We start from the raw sequence: 25,971 nt of genomic DNA, 5'->3' as shown, positions 1-25,971 counted from the left end.
TAATAGAAGTATTGTGTTTAGTAAGTACCAGCACTATCTTGCACATTGTAGGTGCTAGATGAACATTTGCTATTACTATTATCTCTGTATTTCAGATCGCCTTAGGATAAATTCCTAAAAATAGAATTGTAGGATCAATTATTGTACAGCAGAACTGTTAGTGGTTCCTTATTATTTTCCCTATATTTTGCTTAATAAAAGACTTCTCAAATTGTGGTTGGGTTATGACTACCTGGGGTAGTCATATTTCAGGGGTGCCTGGGTGGCTCAGTCAGTTGAGCAACTGTTGATTTCGGCTTAGGCCATGATCTCACGGTTTGTGAGATTGAACCCCATGTTAGTTTTAGTGCTGAATCCCTTCTTGGGATTCTTTCCCCCTCTCTTGCTCTCAAATTTGAAAAAGACATTTCCCAGATTCCCTGTGTAGCTATGTGAGTAATATCTGGCTTATTGGAGTGAGAACTGCTGAAAGTTTACTTAGAGAAAGTGAATAACTATTCCTTCAATCCTTCCTGATGGCTGGAAATGTGAAGGTGATAGATGGAACTTGATGAACCTCCAACTGGGAATCATATATTAAGGATGGCAGACAATAAGAAACAAGAAAGCTGGATCCCTGATGATAGAGCAAAACCCAGGGCCATTGAAGAGCACAATCTCCTATCTTGTTTAAGAGACGATCATTTTGAGGGGTGCCTAGGTGGCTCAGTTAGTTAAGCGTCCTTCTTTGGCTTGCTCAGGTCATGATCTTATGGTTTGAGGGTTCGAGCCCCATGTTGGGTTCTGTGCTGACAGCTCAGCACCTGAAGCCTGCTTCGGATTCTGTGTCTCCCTCTCTCTGACCCTCCCTCACTCATGCTCTGTCTCTTTCAAAAATAAAATAAAAACATTAAAAAAAAATTTTAAGAGATAATTTTGATATTTTAACATTCATGACTTAATATCTTATATAATATAAAAGAGTATAACATGATTTTAAGCTATACCAATTTATCTTCCTACCATCAGAGCTGACTGCTAAAGTGATAATCTTTTCAAAGTTTTGTTTTTTGGGGAAGGTTCTGTGTAGTAAGGAAATCTGGCTGGCCTGTGTACCATTACTGGCAAGTAGCCTCTCAATCTCCGGGATTTCCTAACTGATAAAAGTATCTGTGATTTGTACGTCTCTAGATAGTTTAAAAAGATGAATGACTCCAGTTGGGGGCTGGTCATGCCAGAAAGACCAGCCATGTATTAGATTATAACTCGATAATGAGTCTGACTTCTGGTGGGGAGGAGAGCTAGAAACTGTGTTCAACCCCACGGTCACTGATCCAATCAATCATTCCTACATAATGAAACCCAATAAAAACTCTGGACATGAAAACTCAGGTGAGCCTCTGTGGCTGGGAGTAAATGTTAATGTGCTGGGGGTGTGATATGACTTGATTCCATGAAGAGGTTACAACAGAAACTTTGCATATGGGACTCCCCTAGGCCTCACTCTATGCACTTTGGGGGTGAGAGGAGTTGGTTCTGGTTTGTATTCTTTGGCTACAATAATACTGTCATCATTCTTGAGTTCTGTGAATTAGCAACCTAAGGGGGTAATGGGAACCTCCAGATTTACAGTCATTTGGTCAAATTTAAAAAAAAATCACTTTATATAATTTGCATTTAGCATTTTTCATGTTTGTTATATTTGTCAGTTGCATATTCATGTTCTGTATTGTTTTCTATTACCCCTAACAATTTGTTCTACTGCTTTTAAAATCAAAAACATTCCCATATTCTGAGATCAACTAGTTCTATTAATCTACATTTTATTTTTACTTTTATAGTTTTATGTTTCACATTTGATGGAGTTGAGGACATGCTGCCCTAAACTATGGCATCCTGGAATCCTGAATATTTCAAGCTGAAGGAATTTGAGAAATAGTAGGTATAGGAAAGACTTTCTACCTTCTCCTGAAACAAGTCATAAAACCCTCATGTGAGAGCTACTCTCCCTAGACTCAGAGGGAAAAAGCATTCTTATCTCCAAAGACAGTGGGATTTTGAAAGGACTCTGAATGAATAGGATTGCTGTTTCCCCCAGGTTACTTATCTCAAACCCTTTTTGCCCTATCATATTTTCCCATGATTTCCATGATTTCTTCATCAAACCTAGCACCAAAACACTCATGTTTAAACAAGTCTTTAGTCATCATTTCCTTAAGAAGATTCTGGTGTCATATAAAACATCCATTAAATACATTTGTATCCTTTTCCTTGTTAATCTGTCTTTTGTTAATAGATGCCTCAGCTGAGCATCTGGATAGGGAGAGGAAAGAGATAATTTTCCTCCCCTATAGCTTCAGTATAAATATTCATCTAGAAACTGCTTTGGGTATGGTTGGAATTGAAGATCGATTTTCTGACAAACAAGAAACTAATAATTAAGTGTGAGGTATACTGCTGGTTTAAGATATATATTTAAAATGGCTTTAGGAATTAGTCTACTATTCCTAATTCATTAAAGCATTTTTAAAAATTAGAAAAGTCACTGAATATTTATATTTACAAGACAAATGTTTAAGATTTAAATAAAAACAATAAATTTAATGTATGACTTATTAAAATAATTTAATTTTATTAAAATAAAAATGAGGCAAGTTATATTGTAAGTGTAAAGAAAAAATTCTCAAGAAAAATGAGGAGAACCTTTTTTAAAATTTCTACTTCTGCTATTTATATTCACATTTGCTCCTTTAATTTCTCACACATAGTTCGAAGAAATTTCCAACGTACCTCTTGAATGGCTGTCATGACAACATGTTGAACAGATTCCTCCATCATCATAATGGCTTGGATGTACTCTGAAAACAAGAATAATCTGGAATGTCACTGTTCAAGTTAAAGATACTCAAGAGAGTAAAAAGCTCACACTTCATGAATTCTTGTAAGTAGTCTCCTGTGTTTTGACTCTTCCCAAGAATTCTTCATATGTGGTTAAATATATGCACCACAGGTAAAGTAGAGGCTGAAAATTACAGTAGATAACCGCCCCCCCCCACCATTACTTACAAAGTCAAGGCTACAGCTAAAGGTCACAGGAATATGGTATCTCAAGAATGTAAACAATAAATTGGTAAAGTCTAAAGCCAGGAATCAAAGAACTCCTCATTACTATTCTTAAAATTTAGAACTCTTTCACATTATACTGTTACAGGTTAAAAAAAAAAAAAGCTTTGAATTCTGTGCCTGATTCTTGTGTGACAAAGCACTGCACTGTGTACAATTTCTATCTTAATATTTTCTTGCTATACAATAGAAAAATCTTAATAAACCTGAGAGTTGCTTAGGACAATGAATTAAGATAGAAACTGACACCATATAAAAACAAATCTTGCATAAGCCTAGACTTTAAAATATACTCTAATAAGGTGAAGTACCAACTTTATCAATCTTACCCTCGCCACTGCCAAAAAAAGAAAAAAAGAAGGATCTCTCAGTTATCAAGAATAACAAAGCCGAAAAAAATTTCTTGTCTTCTAAAAAAAAAAAAAAAGCCCTACAAGTACTTTTCCTTATTTGCAAATCCAACAATGAATGGAAAAAGTGGGATTAAGCATTAAAAAAATCAGGCCAGGTGTATTCTAACAAATATGGTAAATACATTTTAATAAGAATCATTTAAAAGAGTAATTAGGAAATCTTAGTCTCAACCTGCTTCTCTCAACATACATCCAAAAAGTCCTCCCCCGCATAGGTACACCAAAAACTTGTCTCAGCACTTCAGGCACCACATGATGGAGTCTTACTGGGAAACTGCTAGAGTGAACTTACGAGACTCATGTATTTGGAATGCTGAGTTGTATAAAGTTTTGTGTGACAGACAACTTTTTTTTAAAAAGTGAAGTATTTTGATAACACTATTAAATTGTGATGTTCTGACATTCTGGTTACTCATGCCATAGCTTTTATTCATAAAAAAAATGTGTTAAGCAAGTGTTTGGGGTGCTTGGGTGGCTCAGTCGGTTGAGCGTCCAGCTTCAACTCAGGTCATGATCTCACGTGTTTCCTGGGTTCGAGCCCCATGTCGGGCTCTGTGCTGACAGCTAGCTCAGAGCCTGGAGCCTGCTTCGGATTCTGTGTCTCCTTCTCTCTGACCCTCCCCTGCTCATGCTTTCTCGCTCTCTCAAAAATAAATAAAACATTAATAAAGTTTTTTTTTAAAAAGCAAGTGTTGTTCGTAGGATACTGTACCCAATCAAATGTGTGGTGACACAAACACACAACACACTTAAATCACATCTATTTTCTTAGGGCAACAGTAGGAATGTATCAGAACCACTATTTGGAAAAAAAAATTCTTTAGTCTGAGCTTGGTTTCCTGTTCTGTTTTGTTAATGAGGAGCATCCTTTAAGTGTGGGAATGCAAGGGAGTGCTTGCAGATGTTCTATTCAAAGGTACTACACACAGAATCCCAGGGCTATGGAGAAAATGGCACAGCTAGGATGACTAAATACCCTCAAAATAAAAGACTGTGAACATGGAAAAGAAAAAGCAGTGGCACTGATAATGGGGAAGGAAACTTAATGACAGTCTGTTGGAAGTGAAGAAACTAACAGTAGGAACAAGGAGGTAAGGAAGTTATTATTAGTAAGGTGTGAGAGGGGAAGCGTTAGTTAAGAAGCGGTGTTGCCACGTCAAGGCCCTTCCCCGCGAACACCGTAAAGTGCTACATGATAAAATGATGATGACAACTACATTAATGTACAATTTTTGAAAAGAAAAAAATTACAAATCTTGTGTCCAAAATATAAATATATATGATTCTCGGGTGCAGACCTATGAGGCAATGCTGGAGAACAAGGTGTGCTAGCTCAGGGAGTTTATCCTGAAAACTTAGCTTTCTTTGGGCCAAAATGTACAGCAGGTGAGTGTGATGAGCATGAAGTTTAAACATGGAGATACATGGGTTATTGTCCTTGCCTAACCTCTCATAAACCAGAAGTCTTGGGCAAGTCACTTGGCTTTCCTCATGTGTGTAAAGTATTTTTTTGTTCTATGAGTACCTAACCAGGCAGAAGACACTCTTACCACTATTTATTTGCCCTGATTTGAGAAGACAAATGGCCAAGATAAATGTATGCTAAGTCAATGTTCTGAGCAATTGCTCCTTACTTTTAGAAACTGAAAAACTTATCTAAACATAAAGGCTTTTTGGGGCACCAGGGTGGCTCAGTCGGTTGAGCATCCATCCAGCTTTGGCTCAGGTCATCATCTCGCGGTTCGCAAGTCTGAGCCCTGCATCAGGCTTTGTGCTGACAGCTAGTTCAGAGTCTGAAGCCTGTCTTCAAATTCTGTGTTTCCCTCTCTGTGACCCTCCCCTGCTCACGCTCTCTCTCTCTCTCTCTCAAAAATAAATAAAAACATTAAAAAAAACCACAGCTTGTTCTTTAAAAAAAAAAACCAAAAAAAACCCATACAGGCTTTTTTATTCATATAGCGCTTTATGGATTACAAAGCAAATACGCATATACAATTTCATTCACTCCTAATGACTATCAGGTTTTGTATCCTCATTCTGTAAACGTGGAAATGGGCTTAGTACTTAGTCCCATGCTAGGCAAGTAGTAAATGGCAGACCGCTTTAGTAAGCCTCACATCATCCTGAGAACACAACTCAGAAATTCATTTACTTTGCTTGTTGGTTCTTAACTATGTTTCTGAAAACAGGGAACGCCCTCTGGATAAATAAGACGCTAAAATCCTATTCAAAGTTTCATCCTTCATACACAATTTGAAGGTAAAAACTGAATCTAGGTGTCACACGGGACACCTGGTCTATGTGGGAATCTGGATAAACATCATGATTGGTTGCTTTCCAGAGGACTACGGATACAGAACACATCCTTATGTCTTCCTGTTTCTACCCTGTGGTCAGTACAATTGGTCAACTCTTAAAAGGTGTATGTTCCCAAGAGCAAGTGAATCTCATCACAGAATAAGCATATAAGAGGTCATTATCTGAATTCAATAAACTACCCTAAATAATTTTCATACACCTTTTAAAATCAAAACATCTACTTAGAGATTTAATGTGTCTAGAATCTTATTATAGCTGTCTTCTAATCTTTGACAAAAAAACCATTAGACATTTTAGTAAAATATACATATTATTAGAAAAAATTCCTGTATCACAGACCAATAAAACTAGTCACAGTCTGAGGAAAACAATATTGGCAGCTATTAAACTTGTCACACTAGAACACAAGTATATACAAGTTAAATAAAAATCTGTTTTGCATTACCAGGGGGGAGTGCTCACTTTGGCAGCACATATACTAAAATTGTATTACCAGGGGTGAAGTAGAAGGAATAAGAAAAAAAAATCTTTGGGCTTAAAAAGAAAAAAAAGTCTGTCTTCTATGAAGCTTATATAGTGATAGTAAAACGCTGTGCCCTCATTGTTCTGAGTAAACCCTATGTACCTTTCTTTTATTTCATCACCCCTCATCACTTCCTCACTATTCTCTAATTATAGTGGTGTGTTTCTTGGTCTCTCAAAGGTAACTAAGTCCTTCTGACATTCAGTTTCTACTACTCAGATTACTCTCAATCCACTGATCTCCACATCTTTGCCTAAATAACTTCCCTGGCTCACACCTGGACTGGCCCCTGTTACACTGCACCTTCACAGCACTCAGCCCCATTCAGATGACGCAGTTATTATGTGTGGCACTGCTTCCTCTTCTCCCTCCACTCACCAAACTATTCCCCAAGGGAAGGTGTCATGTCTACTCTGTCTGGCAATGTGCTCCTAGCCCCAGCATGACACAGGAGTTTGGTAAATATCTGTGAAATAAATCCTTCATCCTTGCATTTAGTATCCAATTTTAAGTTCCCAGGGCTAAATTGATCTGGTATAGCATTATCATTATTACTGAGATTAATTTATCTGGACCTTCTCCAATTCACAGTAAATTTCATCATATTCAGTGTAGTTAAAACTAATCTACTCAAAGAATTACATAGTTTTGCAGAAAGGAAAAGAATCATCATAATCAAATTTATTCTAAGCTGCAAAACTCTTTTAATCTTGCAAAGTACTAGCAAAATCATAGAAAACAGCATTGTTTAAAGATGGCCTTATGAAGATGTTATTGTTTGTACTAGTGATGTATATATAATCTATATAGTATTTATTACTTTTCTTAATTATTTTAAATGCATACCCTAACATCAAATAAATTACCTTGCTTCTGTTCACAGTTCACAGCACAGCCTAAGATGAGTTGAAGCATCCTTCCAAGCTCTGCGGCATCAGAATGTTCCCCAATGAGGTTCACATCGGGAAGGGTAAAGTCATTAATTTGCTGTCCTAAAATCTGAATAGAGACATAAGGATTAGAATTGCATTTGCAGTTATGTGTTCAAATAAAATATTTGATACAAATTAGCTTGTCAGCACCATAAACTCATTGCTAAAGGCAGAGATGTTACCTCAATTTCACTTTCAATTTCTATTTTTATCTCCTATACCTAAGTTATAATGATCTTGATCACAGAAATTTAGTCCCAATCTGGTATGTGGTATAAACACTGAGAAAGGAAACTGAATACTTTGATCCTTTCACCAGCTCCCAAAAGAAAAATTCTCTGAAGTTCAAAGTAGAGCCAGAGAGGTGCTGAACAAAGGGCACTAGAAGGAGTGGAGATTAAATATAGGTTCACACCTGTATTTCATATCATTTAACTCCAAAATGCTGATAGCCAAATACCTGTATCAGGAAGGAAATGGAAGATTCCTTTACAGGGAAATTGGCCCCAAATGAAATGAAATATATGCAGACAAATGGGTAGGTTCCTGTCTAATAACCTGACAGTGAATAAAGAAAATACTAAAAGCACACAAACAGGATAAATATGGCGACTAGTGTTATGGGTGAGCAGGGCAAAGAGGGCCAGTATCTGGTTGCTCATGGTAATAACTATGAATTTGATTCGCAATAGGAAACCATGAAAAACTTTTGAGAAGAATGTCATAATCAAATTTATATTTTTAAAAATCATTTTGGCTTTAGGTGAAGATTAAGAACAGACTGTAGAGGGGCAAGGGTGAAATCAAGGTTACCAGTCAGGCTACTCTAGAAATCTAAGCAAGAGCTAATGATGGCATGGTATAAAGGAGTAGCAGTAAAGAAGGAAAAAGCTTTATTTTGGAGATTTAGGTTTTATGAAAATATCAAAAGAAGGAAGGACTACAGGATGATTTACAGGTCTTGGGCTTGAATAGAAGGTGGATGGCAGGATCACTTACTGAGTTGTGAAGATAAATGATGTAACTGTAGATGTAGGTATAAATGCAGGTAATCTTGTGGGAAAAAAACAATTCAGAAAATGACAGAGGCATCTAGGCTTTGTTGTGTTCCTTTGATATCTGTGATCATGAAATTTAAAGTAAAACTAGGTCCACTGCCTGATTTTTCCCCAAGCAATGCCTGGACTGTTCTGATGCAGACTCAGAGGATAAACTGAGTTAATCTGTGGATAGCAGTTTGCCATGGAATAAAACTAATGTAAGCAAGGGAGTTGGCTATAATAATGCCTGGATTCTAAACTACCTTCACAAGGGGAGAAGAGGAGAGAATGAATACATGGCAGAAAGTAAAGTGTTACATTAATAATCATCCACAAACTATCCACATTACTGTTACGGTGAAAAAGAGCCTCTATTTAGTAACCACCTAATAGATAGTTGTTTGAACCAACATCCTAAAAAAAGGAAGATAAACTGCTTATTAATTCTGAGGCAAGTTTTCCTTTACTTGAAACTACTATAAAATATTGTAAAATCAAATTATCCTATAGTAGTACTTCTAAGCAGAATGGGAAAAAAGTTCTCACCTCATGATTGTAATCCAGGATTCCTTTTAAAATTTTCTTTAAATTGCTAATCTGTTTAGAGAGAGATAAAATTGGGTACAAGTCAAGCATAGATCAAAATATAACATAAAAGATTCCTGAACCAACTAATCATTCTAGTTAATCATAAACATAAAAAATAAAACTCAACAGCATATGTGATTTCCATAATCATCAAAAAAAGAACTATCAATGGCTTAATTTATGTGATCTCAAGAGATTTATAATAAAAAATTAAGTGTCCAATCAGGTTAAATTTTTAATGTTATGATCACACTGACAAAAATTGGAGGATAATTGAACAAGACTTAACAGTGAGATTAAAAGTATTCAGATTTTCCTCAAGTAAAGCAAAAAATATGCCATCCTTACTGAAAACATCCTCCAGTACTGTCTTCCCTAGAAAAATGGAGTTGCATCTTACATAGAGATAAATTAAGGTCTAAAATTAGAACATTCATTAAGCAAAAATTACAGTCAAAATCAGGGTTGGAAATCTCTTAAAGTCTCCAAATTCTCTTCACTGTCAGAGAAGACCACTGATTGTTTAGCTGAACACCAAAGTAAATATTTAGGAGCCATATGGCTAAAAATATACTATGTTGAAACCCTAAGTACAACACTCAGCACTACAAGACACTTGTGGTATGAGGAGCATATCTAGGAGCAAGAGAGGGTGAGGGACCGGCAGGTTTCCTACCACTCAGCCACTCTGCAGTAAGAGTTTACTGGCTTATATATCATCTGAGTGAAATGACAGACGCGATCACCTGCACTAGTTAAGCTGTTATTCCCCCTCCCTTTTTTTTTTTCTTAACCTATCTCATTCGGCTGATATTGTTAAGTTAAATACGTATACGACAGGTTTCTGTTCACCCTAGCTGTCCCTACCCAATGTTAGTAGCTGAAGATGTCCTACAACAGAAGACAGTAGAACCTGCGACTATCAAGTAAAAGATGCTCAATTACAGCAGTGCAATCCAGTGAAATCAGACACATTTATTTCTTAGGGAAAAAAATAAACTAAAAACTTATATAAACAAAAAACTTATAAAGAAAACAAGTATGTTCCTATTTCTAGATAGATTTGGGGATATGACAAATATACAATATACTTTATTTCCTTTATTTTAGAATTTTCATTTTTTTCATATATTAACTTTTAAAATTAACATGTCTTAAAAATCAATGTGTTCATTTAAAATGATAGTTGAGGGGCACCGGGGTGGCTCAGTCAGTCCAACTCTTATTTTGGCTCAGATCAGGATCTTATTGGTTCATGAGATCAAGTCCCATGTTGGGCCCTGCGTGGAGTGTGGGGCCTGCTGGAATTGTCTCTCTCTCTGCCCCTCCCCTACTCGTTCTCTCTTTCTCTCTTTCAAAATAAACAAAGATTAAAAAAAATTAAATGGCAGTTGATTTCCTACTGAAAAGAACTATATATATTATCATTAATCAACCTTGAAATTGAAGAAATATAACACAGGATAAAATATGGAGAACAGGAATGCAAATCAGAACTAATTTTTCCAGTTCTGAATATTAAGAATATGATAAAGTTTTCCCCCTTCTCTCTATTACTGTTTCTGCCACACTAATGACACTAAAGATAAAGACAGTGCATTTGTGTGTGTGTTCTGTGCATGCAAGGTGGGTACACAACTCCCTCTTTGGTTAAGATAGCAAGCAAATACAAAATGATTAGTACCATTATTTTAAACATCCAGAATTGCTTTACACATTATACCATTAAAAGTAATTCATTTAATTGCCTCTTCTTGAAAGATTATTTAGAAATTAAAACAGTGGCTTAAACAGTGTCCATTCACTCTAGTGTAGTTTACAGAAGGGAATTAGATATTACCAGATATTTAAGCAATCAATGGATATTGTTCAAGTATGTGTCTTATGAAAGAAATAAAAAGGAGGTGCCTCGGTGGATCAGTCGGTTAAGCATCCAACTTCAACTCAGGTCATGATCTCACAGTTTGTGGGTTCAAGCCCCATGTTGGACTCTGTGCTGACAGCTCAGAAGCCTCCTTGGAATTCTGTGTCTCCTTCTCTCTCTGCCCCTCCCCCACCCACGCTCTGTTTCATTCTGTCTCTCAAAAATGAATGTTGAAAAAAATAATTATAAAAACCCCAAAACTAAAAAGACAAACTAATCTTAACATAAGTCTGGGTGCTTCACATGCTTACTCATTTGCATTTCTGAGTCTCTACCTGTCTATAACAAAGAGAAATGGGTCTAGAGCTTTCCAAATTGCTAGTCAAAATCATTGCTGGGTCATAAAAACCAATTTAGTGTGACAAAATCATAGAGATGGGGAACAAATCAGCGGTTTCCAGGGAGTAGGGTGAGGGGTGTACGGTGTGGACGTGGTCATCAAGGCAGCACCGTGGAGGCTTGCAGAGATGGACTGGCTCTGTGTCTTCACTGCAAACATTATAGGAAACCACATATCGATAGAGCAACACAGAATTGTACACAAAAACACTGAAAAGCATACATAAAACTGGTGAAAGCTGAATGAACTGGATGGTCCCCATGTCAGTTCCTTAGTTTTGATATTGTATTATACTTAAGCAAGATGTAACCACTGGGGGGGGCACCTGGGTGGCTCAGTCGGTTAAGTGTCCAACTTCGGCTCAGGTCATGATCTCACAGTGTGTGGGTTCGAGCCCCGCATCGGGCTCTGTGCTGACAGCTAGCTCAGAGCCTGGAGCCTGCCTTCAGATTCTGTGTCTTCCTCTCTCTGACCTTCCTCTGCTCTTGCTGCCTCTCTGTCTCTCAAAAATAAATAAAAAACATTGAAGATGTAACCACTGGGGAAACTGGGTGAAAGGTGCACAGAACGTCCCTGCACATTTTTTTTTTTTGGCAATCCCCTGTGACTCTAGAATTATTTCAAAATATAAAGTTAAAAAAATAATTTAGTGGGTTGCAACTGATATTTTTAAAAATCAAAACATTTGCACAGATTAAAGGAACTATATATGCACATACACTTAGTGCAGACAGTAGGCTGCAATGTGAACTGTATTTCTTTCTTATTGTGGGTTCTGGTCAAAGAAGCCTGAGAAATATTGGAACTTAAGGCTACTAGGAAAAAAATGAAAATACTTCATTCTGTGAGTGTTCTGTACTCAGTCAACTATGATCAATATTTTCTCATTATTAATTACAACAACATTAGCAACTAACATTACATGTGCACTTTCCCAAGTACGTTATATATACCAACTCATTTATTTCTGTGAGGTAGATCCTATTACAATCCTCATTTTAAAAATGGGGAGTCTGAGGTACAGAACAGTTAGAAGACTTCCCCAGACAGGGAATGTAAAGTTATGACACGAATACAGGCGCTCTCGCTCGAGAGTCCGTCCCATCAGTCACTGCGCTTTTACTGACTCACACTATGTATCTTTGTGAGCAACGTCAGGTTACCTCCAATCTGGATTATTTCACTACAGGTTGTCTAGGTTTCTAAAGCTTACTGAACACAGCACATAAAATTCCAACAGTGTTGTATACGTACTACTAAAAGACTATTTAACAGATGGGAAAATATAAAGAAAATACCTTTAGCCTCCAATTATCTCCTACTTCGGTTTTGATTCTGTTCAGCCAATTTTCATCAAAATATACAGGATCTCTGCAAATAAGAAAAAGCTAGTATATTAAGATCATGCAGCTATCAAGCTTAAAAAAAATTAAAACCTATCCCTAACTGCAACATAAAAATGTATTTACCACATATCAAGCTATTAAATAACTCAGTCTGGAGACTGGATGCAATTACAGCAAATTTCTTTAAAATCAACCTGTTACCAGAGCATCATAAAATATGCATACACACACACAGACACACACAATTTATATACACATCACATATAATGTATATTATGTATATATGCATACACTGTTACCCCAAAAAACAACCTAGAACAATGGGTGCCTAGGTGGCTCCGGTGGTTGAGCATCCAACTTCAGCTCAAGTATGATCTCACAGTTCATGGATTCAAACCCCATCAGGCTTTGTGTTGACAGCACAGAGCCAGCTTCAAATTCTGTCTCCTTCTGTCTCTTTCTCCCTCTGCCCCTCCCCTGCTCATACTCACTCTCTCTTCCTCAAAAGTAAACATTAAATTGGACATCTGGAGGGGCGCCAGGGTGGCTCAGTTGGTTAAGCGTCCAACTTCAGCTCAGGTCTTGATCTCGCAGTTCATGGGTTCGAGCCCCGTGTCAGGCTCTGTGCTGACAACTAGCTCAGAGCCTGGTGCCTATCTTCGGATTCTGTGTCTCCCTCTCTCTCTGACCCTCCCCTGCTCATGCTGTCTCTCTCTCTCAAAAATAAATAATAAAAAAATTTTTTTAAATTAATAAATAAATTGGGCATCGGAGTGGCTCAGTTGGTTAAGCGTTTGACTTCAGCTCAGGATCTCACAATCCATGAGTTCAAACTCTGTGTCGGGCTCTGCGCTGACAGCCGGAGCCTGAAGCCTGACTGCCTCCCTCCCTTTCTGCCCCTCCCCCACTCTTCTCTGTCTCTCAAAAAATGAATAAACATCAAAAAAATTTTTAAGTAAACATTAAAAATATAAAAATAAAAGTGAAAAATTATAACAGTTGATATATATTTTATTTTTTAAAACTTAACAACACTCAAGGAGCAGACCTCGATCCTAATGAACTGTGAGATTATAACCTGAGCCGAAATCAAGAGTCACACACACAATCGAGCCACCCAGGTGCCCCTACAGTTGATACATTTTTAAAAACAAATTATAGAGGAATATGCTACCTTGGAACTAACATAATGTTCACATACAATAATATCTAAAAAGTCAAAACCAATGACAATTTTAAACAGGCAAAAGAAATGTATCAAGAAAAAAGGTAACATATGCCTTTCAGTTAATACTTCAATGACCTTGATCATGTAATACTTTGAAGGTCACCAATAATGCTATTAAAATTTCAATTCCTTTAAACAGTATAGATTGAGAACCTATTTTCTCAATGTAACACTAAGCACTAAACATTTTGGACGTATGTGGACATGTGTCATGTGGACATATTAAAACACCTGTGAATATACCTATACTTATTTTTCTTAGAAAAATCTCTCAAGCTACGATAAATAGTAGGAAAAAAATTCTTTTAGCCCAGCATGATCCTTATTTTAAAGGTTTTGAAACCAACGCTCTACAACATTTAATTATTTGTTCAAGATTATAGAATGAATACCTATGTTTATCCTGCTTTAGCAAACGCTAAGTCCAAAGATCTTTCCATAATGTTCTTCGTTTACCCAAAAATGATAATGGCAATGAAAGAAATATGTTAGAGAAAAAAAATTTACATTTCAACTTATACTGTCAAATAAAGAAGTACAACCTGTACTAAATTTTGTTCATATCTTTAAATGAAATCATATACTATTTATAATTTTTGATATTACTATTAAAAAAGAAAAAGGTATTTACTTAGGTATAAAATTTATGAAAAAATGGATACAACTAAGTTATCTCTGTAGAAATCTATGATTTTTTTCAAAAAAATTTTTTATAATTTTTTTAAGCTTGTATCAAAGTTAACATTAACTTTGTATCTACATTAAAAATAGCTTTATTGAGTTAGAATTCATATACTATATGACTCTTCCATTTAAAGTATACAATCCAATGGGTTTTAGTATATTCACAGAATTGTACAACCCTAAGCACAATCTTCTGTTAGGACATTTCCATTTTCCCAAAAAGAAATCGTTAACTACCTGTTAACTCCCCATTTCCCGCCCCCCTCTCTCTCTCTAGACCCTGGAAATTATTCCTCACCTTCCTATTTTTGAGTTTGCCTGTTCTGGACATTTCATATAAATGAAATCATATATTGTGTGGTCTGTGTCTGGTTTCTTTCATTTAGTATGATTTTAGGATTCATTCATATCACAGTACGTATAACCACTTCATTCCTTTTTATGGCTCAACAATATTCCATTTATGGATAGAATACATTTTGGTTATCTATGCATCAGCCACTGTACATTTGGGTTGTCTCTACTTTTTAGCTATTATGAATAATGATGCTTTGAATGTACCAGTTCTGTGTGGACATGTTTCATGTGGGTATAGGCCTAGGAGTAGAATTGTGGGGTTCCATAATAACTCAATGTTTAACATTTGAAGCAATGTCAAACTGTTTTCCAAAGTAGCTGCACCACTTTACATTCCCACCAGCAATGTATGTTGGTTCTAATTTCTCCACAGCGCTGCCCACACTTGTTAGAAAATAACAAGTCCTTTTAATTATAGCCATCCTAGTGAATGTTAAGTGGTAAGTCACTGTGGTTTTGATTTATATTTCCAGAATGACTAATCCTGTTGGTCACTGGCCATTTGTATATTCTCTCTGCGGAAAAATCTATTCAGTCTTTGCCTATTTCAAAATTGGGTTGTCTTCGGGGCACCTGGTTGGCTCAGTTGGTTAAGCGTTCAGTTTTGGCTCAGGTCATGATCTCACAGTTCATGAGTTCAAGCCCCATATTAGGCTCACTGCTGTCAGCCTGTCTGTCAATGCAGAGCCCACCTCAGATGTTCTGAACCCTGCTGCCACTCCCCCCTGCTCTCTCCCTCAATAAATTTTTAAAAATAAAATAAAAATTGGGTTTTCTCTTTATTATTGGGTTCTAAGAGCTGCTTTTGGGGTTTTTGTTTTTGTTTTTAAGTATTCAAGATAAAAGCTCCTTCTCAGTCATAAAATGTGTAAATAATTTCTCACATTCCGCGAGTTGTCCTTTCACTTTCTAAGAGTTTTTTTTAGCTCTTATACTTAGGTCTAGGACCCATTGTATATGGTGTAAGGGAGGGATCTAAATGCATTCTTCTGCATGTGGATAGTCATATACCCATCTTATTTTTAAGCTTTATTTTCTTTAGTAGAGAAGTTCAACGAAAGGATAATAAAAATTAAGAGAAACTAATTTGAGCAGGCTTATACAAAAAAAGGAAACTTACTGGAGACCACCGAGGTATGTTATGGTACTGAAAAATAACCGGGCCTCATTCAGTACTGGAATAAAGATCTGGAAAGCGGTTAGGAATCTGGACAGTACTCTCCTGACTTTCATCTTTGTTTTTGTCCATCTATACCTTTTCTCTCTGCAGACCAACTTCTTTGTTTCTCCATATACAATGCTGAAGAAAACGAAGACATGTTCCAAGTCTTCACCACTTCAGTTCAAGCAAATGTTCAAAGACCAGCCATCATTCAGTCCCAATTCTAAATTCCCAGATCGTTCCAAATAATTCAGCTAGAGTCTCTTTTTCATCTCTAATCTGATTTTTATGTAACCAAAAGGGTTGAGGGCGGCAAGTAGGACACACACAACTTTAAGGGAAGAATGATCACATCTGGCAGGATAAGAGTTTTCAGAGGAAGTGTTGTAAAATGGACAGACCACCCCCAAAAGTGTCCCTGTCCCTTAAAACCTTTTGTAAAAATAGAAAAAGCAGGGCACTTGGATGGCTCAGTCAGTTAACCATCCCACTTTGGCTAGGTCATGATCTCACAGTTCATGAATTAGAGCCCAGCATGCTTGCTGCTGTCACCGCAGAGCCCGCTTTGGATCCTGTCCCCACCTCTCTCTGACCCTCCCTTGCTCTCTCTCTCTCTCTCTCTCTCTCTCTCTCTCTCACACACACACACACACACACACACACACTCTCTCTCCCTCTCTCTCAAATAACATTAAAAAAAAATAGATAATGCAAAGAAGAGCAACAATTGGGTTCTACTAAAATACCAAAGTATTATAAAAATTCAGAAATTAGAAAATATTCAATATTTTGATATTTTAATAATCTAAAAAGGATAATCACTGCCAATCAAGTGTTTGTCTTCCCAACCAAAAAAGACTCCTAAGGAAAGCAATCTGAGTTTGGTGCTATTTGGCTGATGACTAGTCAAAGTTACTGAACTTACTGATTGAGTGGCAATTTAGGGTCACACCGCTAAAAGATACTTACACTTCACCAGCAAGCTCATAAACTTATAAAAAAGAATGCTTTAAAATGTCTCAGAAGGGGTGCTTGGCTGGTTCACACAGAGAGCATGTGACTCTTGATCTTGGAGTCATGAGTTTGAGCCCTGTGTTGGGGGGTACAGTTTACATAAACAATGTATTAATTTTAAAAATATGTAAGAGAATTATATACTCTAAGAACTGCTGGAATACTTAATTTGCAATTTAGAGCAAGACTTATTATACTAAAAGAACTCATAAATATCTGAATAAAATATTGCAAATCAAACACTATGATACAGTTGTTGAATCATTAAAAGATTGAGAAATAAAAGATCTCAGAATCATGTTAAGCTAGGAAGGGAAAACACAAAAACCACTGCTAAGGACTAATAAACATATCAGTCATTGAATCAGGTCTTTACAGTCACAATGACTTTGCAAAGAAGGTATTATTATCCCTCTTACCATTGAGGAATATCATACTTAGAAATTAAATAATTTCCCCATGTTCAGTCAGATAATTAAGTAGCAAAATTGGCAGTTTTGTTAAAACTCGTAACAGTAGAGGGGCACCTGGGTGGCTCAGTCTGTCTCTTGACTTCAGCTCAGGTCATGATAATCATGGTTTGTAAGTTCAAGCTCCACATTGGGCTCTGGGCTGACAGTGAAGAACCTGCTGCGAATTTTCTCTCTGCCCCTCCCCTGTTCTCTCTTTCTCTAAATAAATAAATAAATAAATAAATAAATAAATAAATCTTAAATCAGTAGAAAATAAATCTAAATCAGTAGAGTTCAACACAAAACTGGTTCTAGCAAATAATACTAAGGTCCTGTGGCTAATTATCTCCTTCATGCTCAATAAATTTAGATCACAAAGAGAAAGACCAACATTGTTCATGGTACTCTATGTTCATTTAAGGTAGATATTTGTTCCCACTCCTTCCCCATACCTCACTTCTGACACATAGCAAGTTCTCAATAAATATCTGTGGACTAAAATATGGGGTACTTCGGTGGTTCAGTTGGTTGGACATTCTACTTCAGCTCAGGTCATGATCTTGCAGTTCATGGGTTTGAGCCCAACATTGGGCTCTGTGCTGACAGCTCAGAGCCTGGAGCCTGCTTTGGATTCTGTGTCTCCCTCTCTCTCTGTCCCTCCCCTGCTTGTACTTTGTCTCTCTCTCTCAAAAATAAACATAAAAAATTTTTAAAAATTATCTCTGAACTAAAATACATTTGGAGAGGGGTGCCTGGGTGGCTCAATTAATTAAGCATCTGACTCTTGATTCCACCTCAAGTCATGGTCTCATGGTTCACTGAATTAAGCCCCTTGTTGGGTTTTGTACTGACAGTACAAAGCCTGCTTGGGATTCTCTCTCTGCCTCTCCCCCTGCTCACACATGCATGCCCCCTCTCTTTCTTTCTCTCTCTCTCTCAAAATAAATCAATAAACATTTAAAGAATAAAATAAAATAAAGTAAAATATATTTGGAAAGTGATAGTACTTTTAACCTATCTGTAAGCTTCTAATCTACTACTTGGGCAGAATATAGCAGGAACAGTAGTCCACAGTCTTCTTATATGCAATGTGATGTTTCCTAGTAATAAATTTTGACTCAATATGCAGGCATCTAGCCATAACTTTCTGTAAGTAGCTTAACAATTTCAGCAATGCTTTCTAAATACCCCTTAATTAATGCTCTCAGGTTAAGATCAAACAATTAAAGGTAGTTTTCTCCAAAATCTTCATAGATCATAGTTCTGCACAGACATGTAAATAACAACGGATAATCTTACTGGAGCATTCTTCATGAGTAAGAAGCTATCTTTAGTTTCTTACTATGTCCTGACTCTTGCTAAGAAAAACAAAAAAAAACAGAAGAACCTATGAAACGTACAAAACAATTTCTTTAGTAACACATCTCTTTGACTTTAACTTATGTACCGGTTATAGCTTCTTAAGCTAAAAAATAAAAAAAGAGAAAGAGAGAGAAATAAAGAAAAAAAAAGCCCATTGACTTTAATCCTTAATAAAATTCCAGAAATATATTATCTGCCTACAGTTAATTGCCTTCACAAAAATAAACATATTAAATTTCATCTGTACTGCTAAAATTATTTAAGCACCATATTCTTACTGAACTCAGCCAAATTAAGATGGGTCCAAAATCAACAGTATATTTTCATTCTATCTCTTAATATGGCATTTTTATTAGCACACCTTAGTAATGAATGCACAGAAAAAATGGCTCTAAGCCAAGGACTAGCAACTCAAAGTTCTTTGAAAAGTATCCATTTAAGAGGCTTGTGACCACTGTCCACAGCTTGACCTTTATTTTTATCTCTTTTGGTCTCCTCTATTTCCTCCCCCCACTTCCTAAAAACTCTAAAACTAAAACTAAGGGCACTTAGAGGCACAACTTACTACTTCTGATTTTACTCTATCAATATGTGGTTATGGTATAATAAAAAATATATTTGGTCTTCGTCCCTGGTTCTTGGCACTGAGTTCCTAAAACCCTTAAAATGTCCGAGTAGGACTGTGTCCTCTGTAATTTATAATGGGCACTTTCTGACCATAGCTGAATTGATGGTAATGAGGTAATTCATCATAAAAACCTAGATAACTTTAGGATGGAGGCTCGTTCCAAAGGAACAAACCACACAGTCAGAGGGCTGGAACTCTGAGCCCCACTTCGACCTCCAGGAAGGGACTGGAGATGGAATTCATAATTTCAATCAGACCTATGGAGTGAAACCCCAAATAACCGCCCTAAAGAACTGGGTTCAGGGAGTTTCTAAGTTGGTGAACACAGGAGTGTGCCAGGAGGGCAGGATGCCTGGAGAGGGGATGGAAACTCTGCGCTGCCCCCAGCTTCACATCTTCCTCTATACATACATCTCTTTCATTTGGTTATTGGACTTTATCCTTCATAATGAAACTGTAATCATAAATATAAAGCTTTCCTGAGTTTTGTGTCACTCTTAAAAATACTGAAAGGGGTAGTAGTGGAGGGGAGTTCCTAGGAACTCCTAAATTCATAGTTGACCCGGAAAAAGTGTGGATTCACTGAGGACCCCATGTCCCCCGGCATCTGAAGTGGGGGCAGTATTATGGGACTGAGGCCTTAACTTGTGGAGTCTGTGCTAACTCAGAAGTTAGCGTCAGAACTGAAATGCAGGACATCCAGCTGTTACCAGGGAAATTGCTGATGGAAGATGACGGAGTGGTGGTGAACTCTTCTTGAAGACAAAAGATAAAAAGATAAAAGCTGCTTTATTTTAATTTTAGAGCCCAAAATTTTAACTCTATATTCATTCATTCAATAAATATTTCCAGAATACTTACTATGGAGCAGGATAAAGGGATTAGACCATAACGGCAGTGATGATATTAAACAGGTAGTCAAGACAGGATATATTGAAAAAACCAACAAATATCAGTGAAGGCTGGAAGGTGGTAAGAAGAATGTTATGTGGGGGCGCCTGAGAGGCTCAGTTGGTAAAGTGTCCCACTTCAGCTCAGGTCATGATCTCACGGTTCCTGGGTTCAAGCCCTACGTCAGGCTCAGTGCTGACAGCTCGGAGCCTGGAGCCTGCTTCTGATCCCATCTCTCCCTCTCTCTCTGCCTCTCCCCCACTTGCATTGTTTCTCTCTCTTCTATCTCTCTCAAAAATAAACATTAAATTTTTTTTTTAAAAAGAAGAATGTTACATGGATATCTGATTTTTGAGATACCATGTAAAAGCCCTAAGGCAGGAGATGCCCGATGTGCGTAAGGGAACTGATGTGGGAAAGAACACTAGTAAACAAGGCATCAGAATGGTAACAAGTTATCCAGGTCACGTGGGATATACTATTATGAGTACATTGGCCTTTACCCTGAGTGAAATGGGGTGCCAATGAGAGTTCTAAGCAGCAATTCTGACTTACTAAAAAATCACTCTGGCTGCTAGGTTCACATTAGACTGGGCAGCCAAGTGTAGAACACCCCGGTCAGGAATTATTAACAATGGTAAAGACAAGAGATGATGGTGGTCAATGTGGTAGCAGTAAAGGTAATAATTTTTAATATGAAACTTTTCCAAACATTCAGAGAAGGAATTACCATGGTGAATAATCATATGTAAATCATTAGAGATTTAATGTTCTCCCATATTTGCTCCATATTTGATTTTTTTTGACACTTTACTCCTAAAAACTCCACTATACATCTCTAATAAGGGACTTTCTTATAGTTCTGATATACTCCTATATACAACACACTCCCCAAATACCACCCAATATTCAACCCATTTTCAAATTTCCTACATTATCCTCAAAACATCTACTATAGTTGATTTGTTCAAGCAAGACTCAAGAAACATCATGCACAGCATTCTTTTTGGTTTTTTAAATTGTGAAAAGAACACTTAACATGAGATCTAACCTCTCAACAAAATTTTAAGTGCACAATATTGTTAACTGTAGGCATGATGTACAGCAGAACTGTAGAACCTATTCATCTTGTATAATTGAAACTTTATATTTACCGAACAGCAACTTGCCATTAACCCCAACTGCTAGCTCCTGGCAAGTGTCATTCTAATGTCTGTTTCCATGCATCTGATTATCTTAGATACCTCATGTAAGTGGAGTCACGCATTGTTTGTCCTTCTGGGATTGGCTTCTCTCACTAAGCATAAATGTCTTCCAGGTTCATCCATGCTATTGTATATGGAGTATCCCCAAGAAGAACCATGCAATGCATTTGGTTAGTGTCTGTGTCTCACCTCTTCAGGCTATTTAGTTTAAAATAGTCTATCTCCTTCCTTTTTTCTCATGACACTGACTTATTGAGGAGACTGGGTCAATCACCCTGGGAAATATCTTACTTTCTGGATTTGCCTAATTGTTTCCTCATGATTTAGTAGACCTTGTTCCCCTAGCCTCTGTACTTTTATGTAAATTGGGAGTTAGAGTAAATGCTAGATTTAGATATACTTTATAGATACATTTAAAGAGTATAGTTACCAGGATTTCCTGGTAGGTTGAATGTGGGATGGGGAGAAAAAGAAAGGTTTTATGGTTTGAGCAAGAAATGCCAACAACTGATAAGAGATTTTTGACTGAGTGACTTTTGGATAGCAGACATGGAGTTTAGTTCTAGATATGATAACTTTGAAACGTCTTTTAGACTCAAATGGAGACATTGATTAGAAAATGAGGTAAATCTAGAAGTTAAAGTTAAGATTGATGCTGAAGATACAAACTTGAGAGTCATTAAGGCATGAATGATATTTAAATCCATGAGACTAGAAGTAACCATCAAGGAAGTGAACACAAATAGAAAGGAGTAGAGGAGAAGGCCTGAGTCCCTATGCACGCTGGTGTGAGGAAGTAGGATAGAAGAGGAAAAATGAGTAGAGGAAATGCAGATCATCTGGTGCGAGAGGAGAAAAATCCAGAGGGCTGGGGCGCCTCGGTGGTTCAGTCGGTTGAGCGACTCTCTCTCTCAAAAATAAACAAAAATTAGGGGCTCCTGGGTGGCTCAGTTCGTTAAGCATCTGGCTTCAGCACAGGTCTGATCTCATCATTCGTGAGTTTGAGCCCCACATTGGGCTCTGTGCTGGCAGCTCAGAGCCTGGAGCCTGCTTTCAATTCTGTCTTCCTCTCTCTCTGACTGGCACTACTGGCACTCTGTGTCTCTCTCTCTCAAAAATAAACATTAAAAAAATTTTTTAAAATTAAATAATAAACAAACATTAAAAAAAAAACAAATGCAGAGGGTAACAAGTACTTTAGTAAGTACTTTTATTGAAGGTAAGTACTTTGAATGCTGCTGCTGGGTCCAGAGAAGGACTGAAAATGGCCCAGGAGAATCAGCAATGTGTAGGTAAAAAGTGCAGTTTTATTAAAAACTTTTTTAAAGTTTGTTTATTTATTTTTCAAAGACACAGAAACAGAGCATGAGCCAGGGAGGGGCAGAGAGAGAGGGAAACACAGAATCTGAAGCAGGTTCCAGGCTCTGAGCTGTCAGCACAGAGCCCGACATGGGACTTGAATTCATGAACTGAGCTGAAGTCAGATTGCTTAATCGACTGAGCCACACGCAGGCACCCCTAAGAAGTGCAGTTTTAATTAAATGATGGGGGTAAAACCCTGACTGAAAAGTGAATTTAAGAGAACAGAAAGAAAGGAATCTGAGACAGTTGGGTACAGACTATGCTTTAAAGAAGTTTTTGCTACAAAGGGGAGGAGAAATTGATTGACAGAGGTGAGATCATGAGAAGTATTTAAAAAAATTTTTTAATGTTTATTTATTTTTGAGAGAGAGACAGACACAGAGCATGAGTGGGAGAGGAGCAGAGAGAGAGGGAGACACAGAATATTAAGCAGGCCCCAGGTTCTGAGCTGTTAGCACAGAGCCTGACACGGGGCTCGAACTCATGAACCGTGAGATCATGACCTGAGCCAAAGTTGGCTGTTTACCTGACTGAGCCACCCAGGTGCCCCTCCCCATGAGAAGTATTTTTAAAGAGAAAAGTAACAGTTTGCTTACATGCTAATAGATATGATCCAGTGGAGAAGGGAAAAGTTATGATGTAGGAAAGAGGGGCAAATTAGTAAAGTGATGATCTTGAGTAGGTGAGAGGTAATGTGACGCAAAATACGAAGTGCATGTACTGACTTGAAGACAGAACCCTTCCCCACCAACCCCACAGCTCATGTGTGGATAACAGGTTGCAAGGCAAAGCCAATCTGATGCTGGTAGGTGAGTACCTGTTGTCCTGGGATTCCATAGAAATTCCCTTTTATATTTGTTTCAACTTCCTCAGAAGTAGGATGTATCCTACCTTGTAAGATGATCAGATGAGAGAGACAGGGGAGGTGGTACTGGAAGTCTGAAGAGAGAAGAGTGAGATAGTTGTCTGGAAGGCTGGGGGAATGAGAGGAATAGGGAAGCACAGTACAAGTGTGGGGTTCATTCCATAAAAGAACACTTGCAATTTTGTGGTGAGAAATTTAAAATGAGCTCCATCAGCATGTTTGCATTTTTTTTCCAGCTGGGTTCAGCTGCATAGGTAAGAAGCAGAACTGGTAGGATAGGAGATTTAACCAGAGCTATGGTTTTGCCCAACAAATATAGAGGGGCAGAGAAGCTAAAAGTATATACAAGGGAGTGACTATGATTTACCAGGCAATTTCTGCTAAATAAGAGGAAAGAAAAAGAGATGAAGGTGGACAATGTTGAGATCCCACTGGCAGAAGAAAATTGAAGAATTATTGGAGACTTGACACCAGAGGAAGTGAGGTGGAGAGACAGGAAACAATAATCAGACAGTGGTGTGATGAGAAAACTGAAATCTAGCAGAAGACTAGATCAAAGGAGAAGAGTTCAAGAAATTGATAGGCAAGGAAATCCAAATCACCAAGAATTTAGGTAGGAGTAGTACTGGAAAGAGTCGATAGTGTGCCAGGATCCAAAATTGTTGAGGAACAAGAAATTATAGCAACAAATGAAGGGTAGTGGATGATGTCATAAGATTCAAATCTAGGGTTTTAGGGAAAATGAAGGAGAGTGGTCTGGAACAGCACTGAGGAGCACCTCCTCTGGGCTAAGTAGTACGTCTGAAGCCTGTGGGAGTAAAAATAGCCATCACTTGAGAAGCCTGCACAAGCAGTGTTAGGGGAGAGCCAGATTTCTTTCAGAGGCAAAGCTGATCAAGCAAAGTGCTGTTTTTTGGCTCACGTACTGCAGGTTAACCAAGAATCACAGACTTAACAGTACAAACAGCCAATTCAAATTCTGTCCTTTCTGAAGTGGGTTCATAAGTTGAAAATAGAAAATTCATTTAACAGTCACAGTTCCCTCAAGACTTAAGGGAAAAAACAGGCTTTCATTTTGTATTTATTGATGTATAGATGTAAAAGGATAGACTACCTCAATGTTTCTGGTGACTGATCCGTTAGTAAGAAATATTTAAATGAACAAGTAATCATTTATGGATGTCTGGTCATTAGGCAAATCAACATAATCAAAAGTCCTGAAAATACAGGAAAGGTATCTTTTTAATAGAGCAAAAAAAGAAAAAAATCAATCCTTATATACAAAAAGTAATTCAAAATGCATCACAGTCTTAAATATAAGCACTGAAACTATAAAACTTCTAAAGGAAAATGAAGAAAATCTTAAATGACCCTGGCTTTGGTAAACATTTCTTAATAGAAAAAAACCAAAAAACAAAAAACAGGGCATCAGAGGAGTGTACAATTCTTGATCTTCAGGGTTGTGGGTTCTGGCCCTCCATTGGATACAGAGATTACTTACCAACGAAATCTTTAAGAAAAAAATAGAAAAACCACATGAAAGAAAAGAAATTAGATTTTATCAAAATTAAAAACTTTTCCCTTTCAAAGACACTATTAGGAAAATGAAAAGAGAAGACACAAATTGGGAGAAAATATTTTAAAATATACATCTGAAAAAGGACTTGTATTTAAAACATAGAAATAACTCTTAATTCAATAAGACAAAAAAATCTAAATAAACAATAGGCAAAAGATTATGGGAAACCATTCACCAAAGAAGATATACAGATGGCCTGAAAAGATGCTCGACATCATTAGTCATTATAGAAATTATAAACTAGAAATTAAAAATAAAATATTAAAAAAACCCACAAAACACCACCTTACACATGATGGTGAAACCGTGGTGCAACGGGAAGACTCATACACTGCTTGTGGACCACAGATGGCACATCCACTTTGGAAACACTTCCACAGCTTCTCAAATATTAAACATACACCTAACTATATGTTCCAGCCATTCCACTCCTAGGTGGGATTTTACTTGAGGGAAATGAAAGCATAATTCCATACAAATATTTGTACACTGATCTTCAGAGCTGCTTTATCTGTAATAGTCCCGAACTAAAATAACCCACATGTTCATCAGCAAATGAATGAATGGATGAACAGATTATGGTATGTCCATACAATGAAATATGTATGAACTCTTTTAGGCAATAACATGAATGAATTTGAAAATAATTATGCCG

General features: G+C 37.1%; 1 protein-coding gene across 3 annotated transcripts in view; it reads right to left on the bottom strand.

Moving 5' to 3' along the window:
* Positions 1-25,971, bottom strand: part of HOOK3 (hook microtubule tethering protein 3) — a 120,563-nt gene that overhangs the window by 79,322 nt on the left and 15,270 nt on the right. For all 3 annotated transcript variants that reach the window (XM_029936732.1, XM_029936719.1, XM_029936725.1), the window contains exons 3-6: positions 12,480-12,552; positions 8,876-8,926; positions 7,224-7,356; positions 2,770-2,837 (exon numbers count right to left, since the gene is read on the bottom strand). In XM_029936732.1, coding sequence (XP_029792592.1) covers positions 2,770-2,837; positions 7,224-7,356; positions 8,876-8,926; positions 12,480-12,552 — 325 coding nt within the window. The remainder of the gene's footprint in view (positions 1-2,769; positions 2,838-7,223; positions 7,357-8,875; positions 8,927-12,479; positions 12,553-25,971) is intronic.

This window comes from Suricata suricatta, chromosome 1, assembly GCF_006229205.1.
Source record: "Suricata suricatta isolate VVHF042 chromosome 1, meerkat_22Aug2017_6uvM2_HiC, whole genome shotgun sequence".
Classification (NCBI taxonomy): Eukaryota; Metazoa; Chordata; class Mammalia; order Carnivora; family Herpestidae; genus Suricata; species Suricata suricatta.
This window is presented reverse-complemented; position numbering and strand designations above follow the sequence as displayed.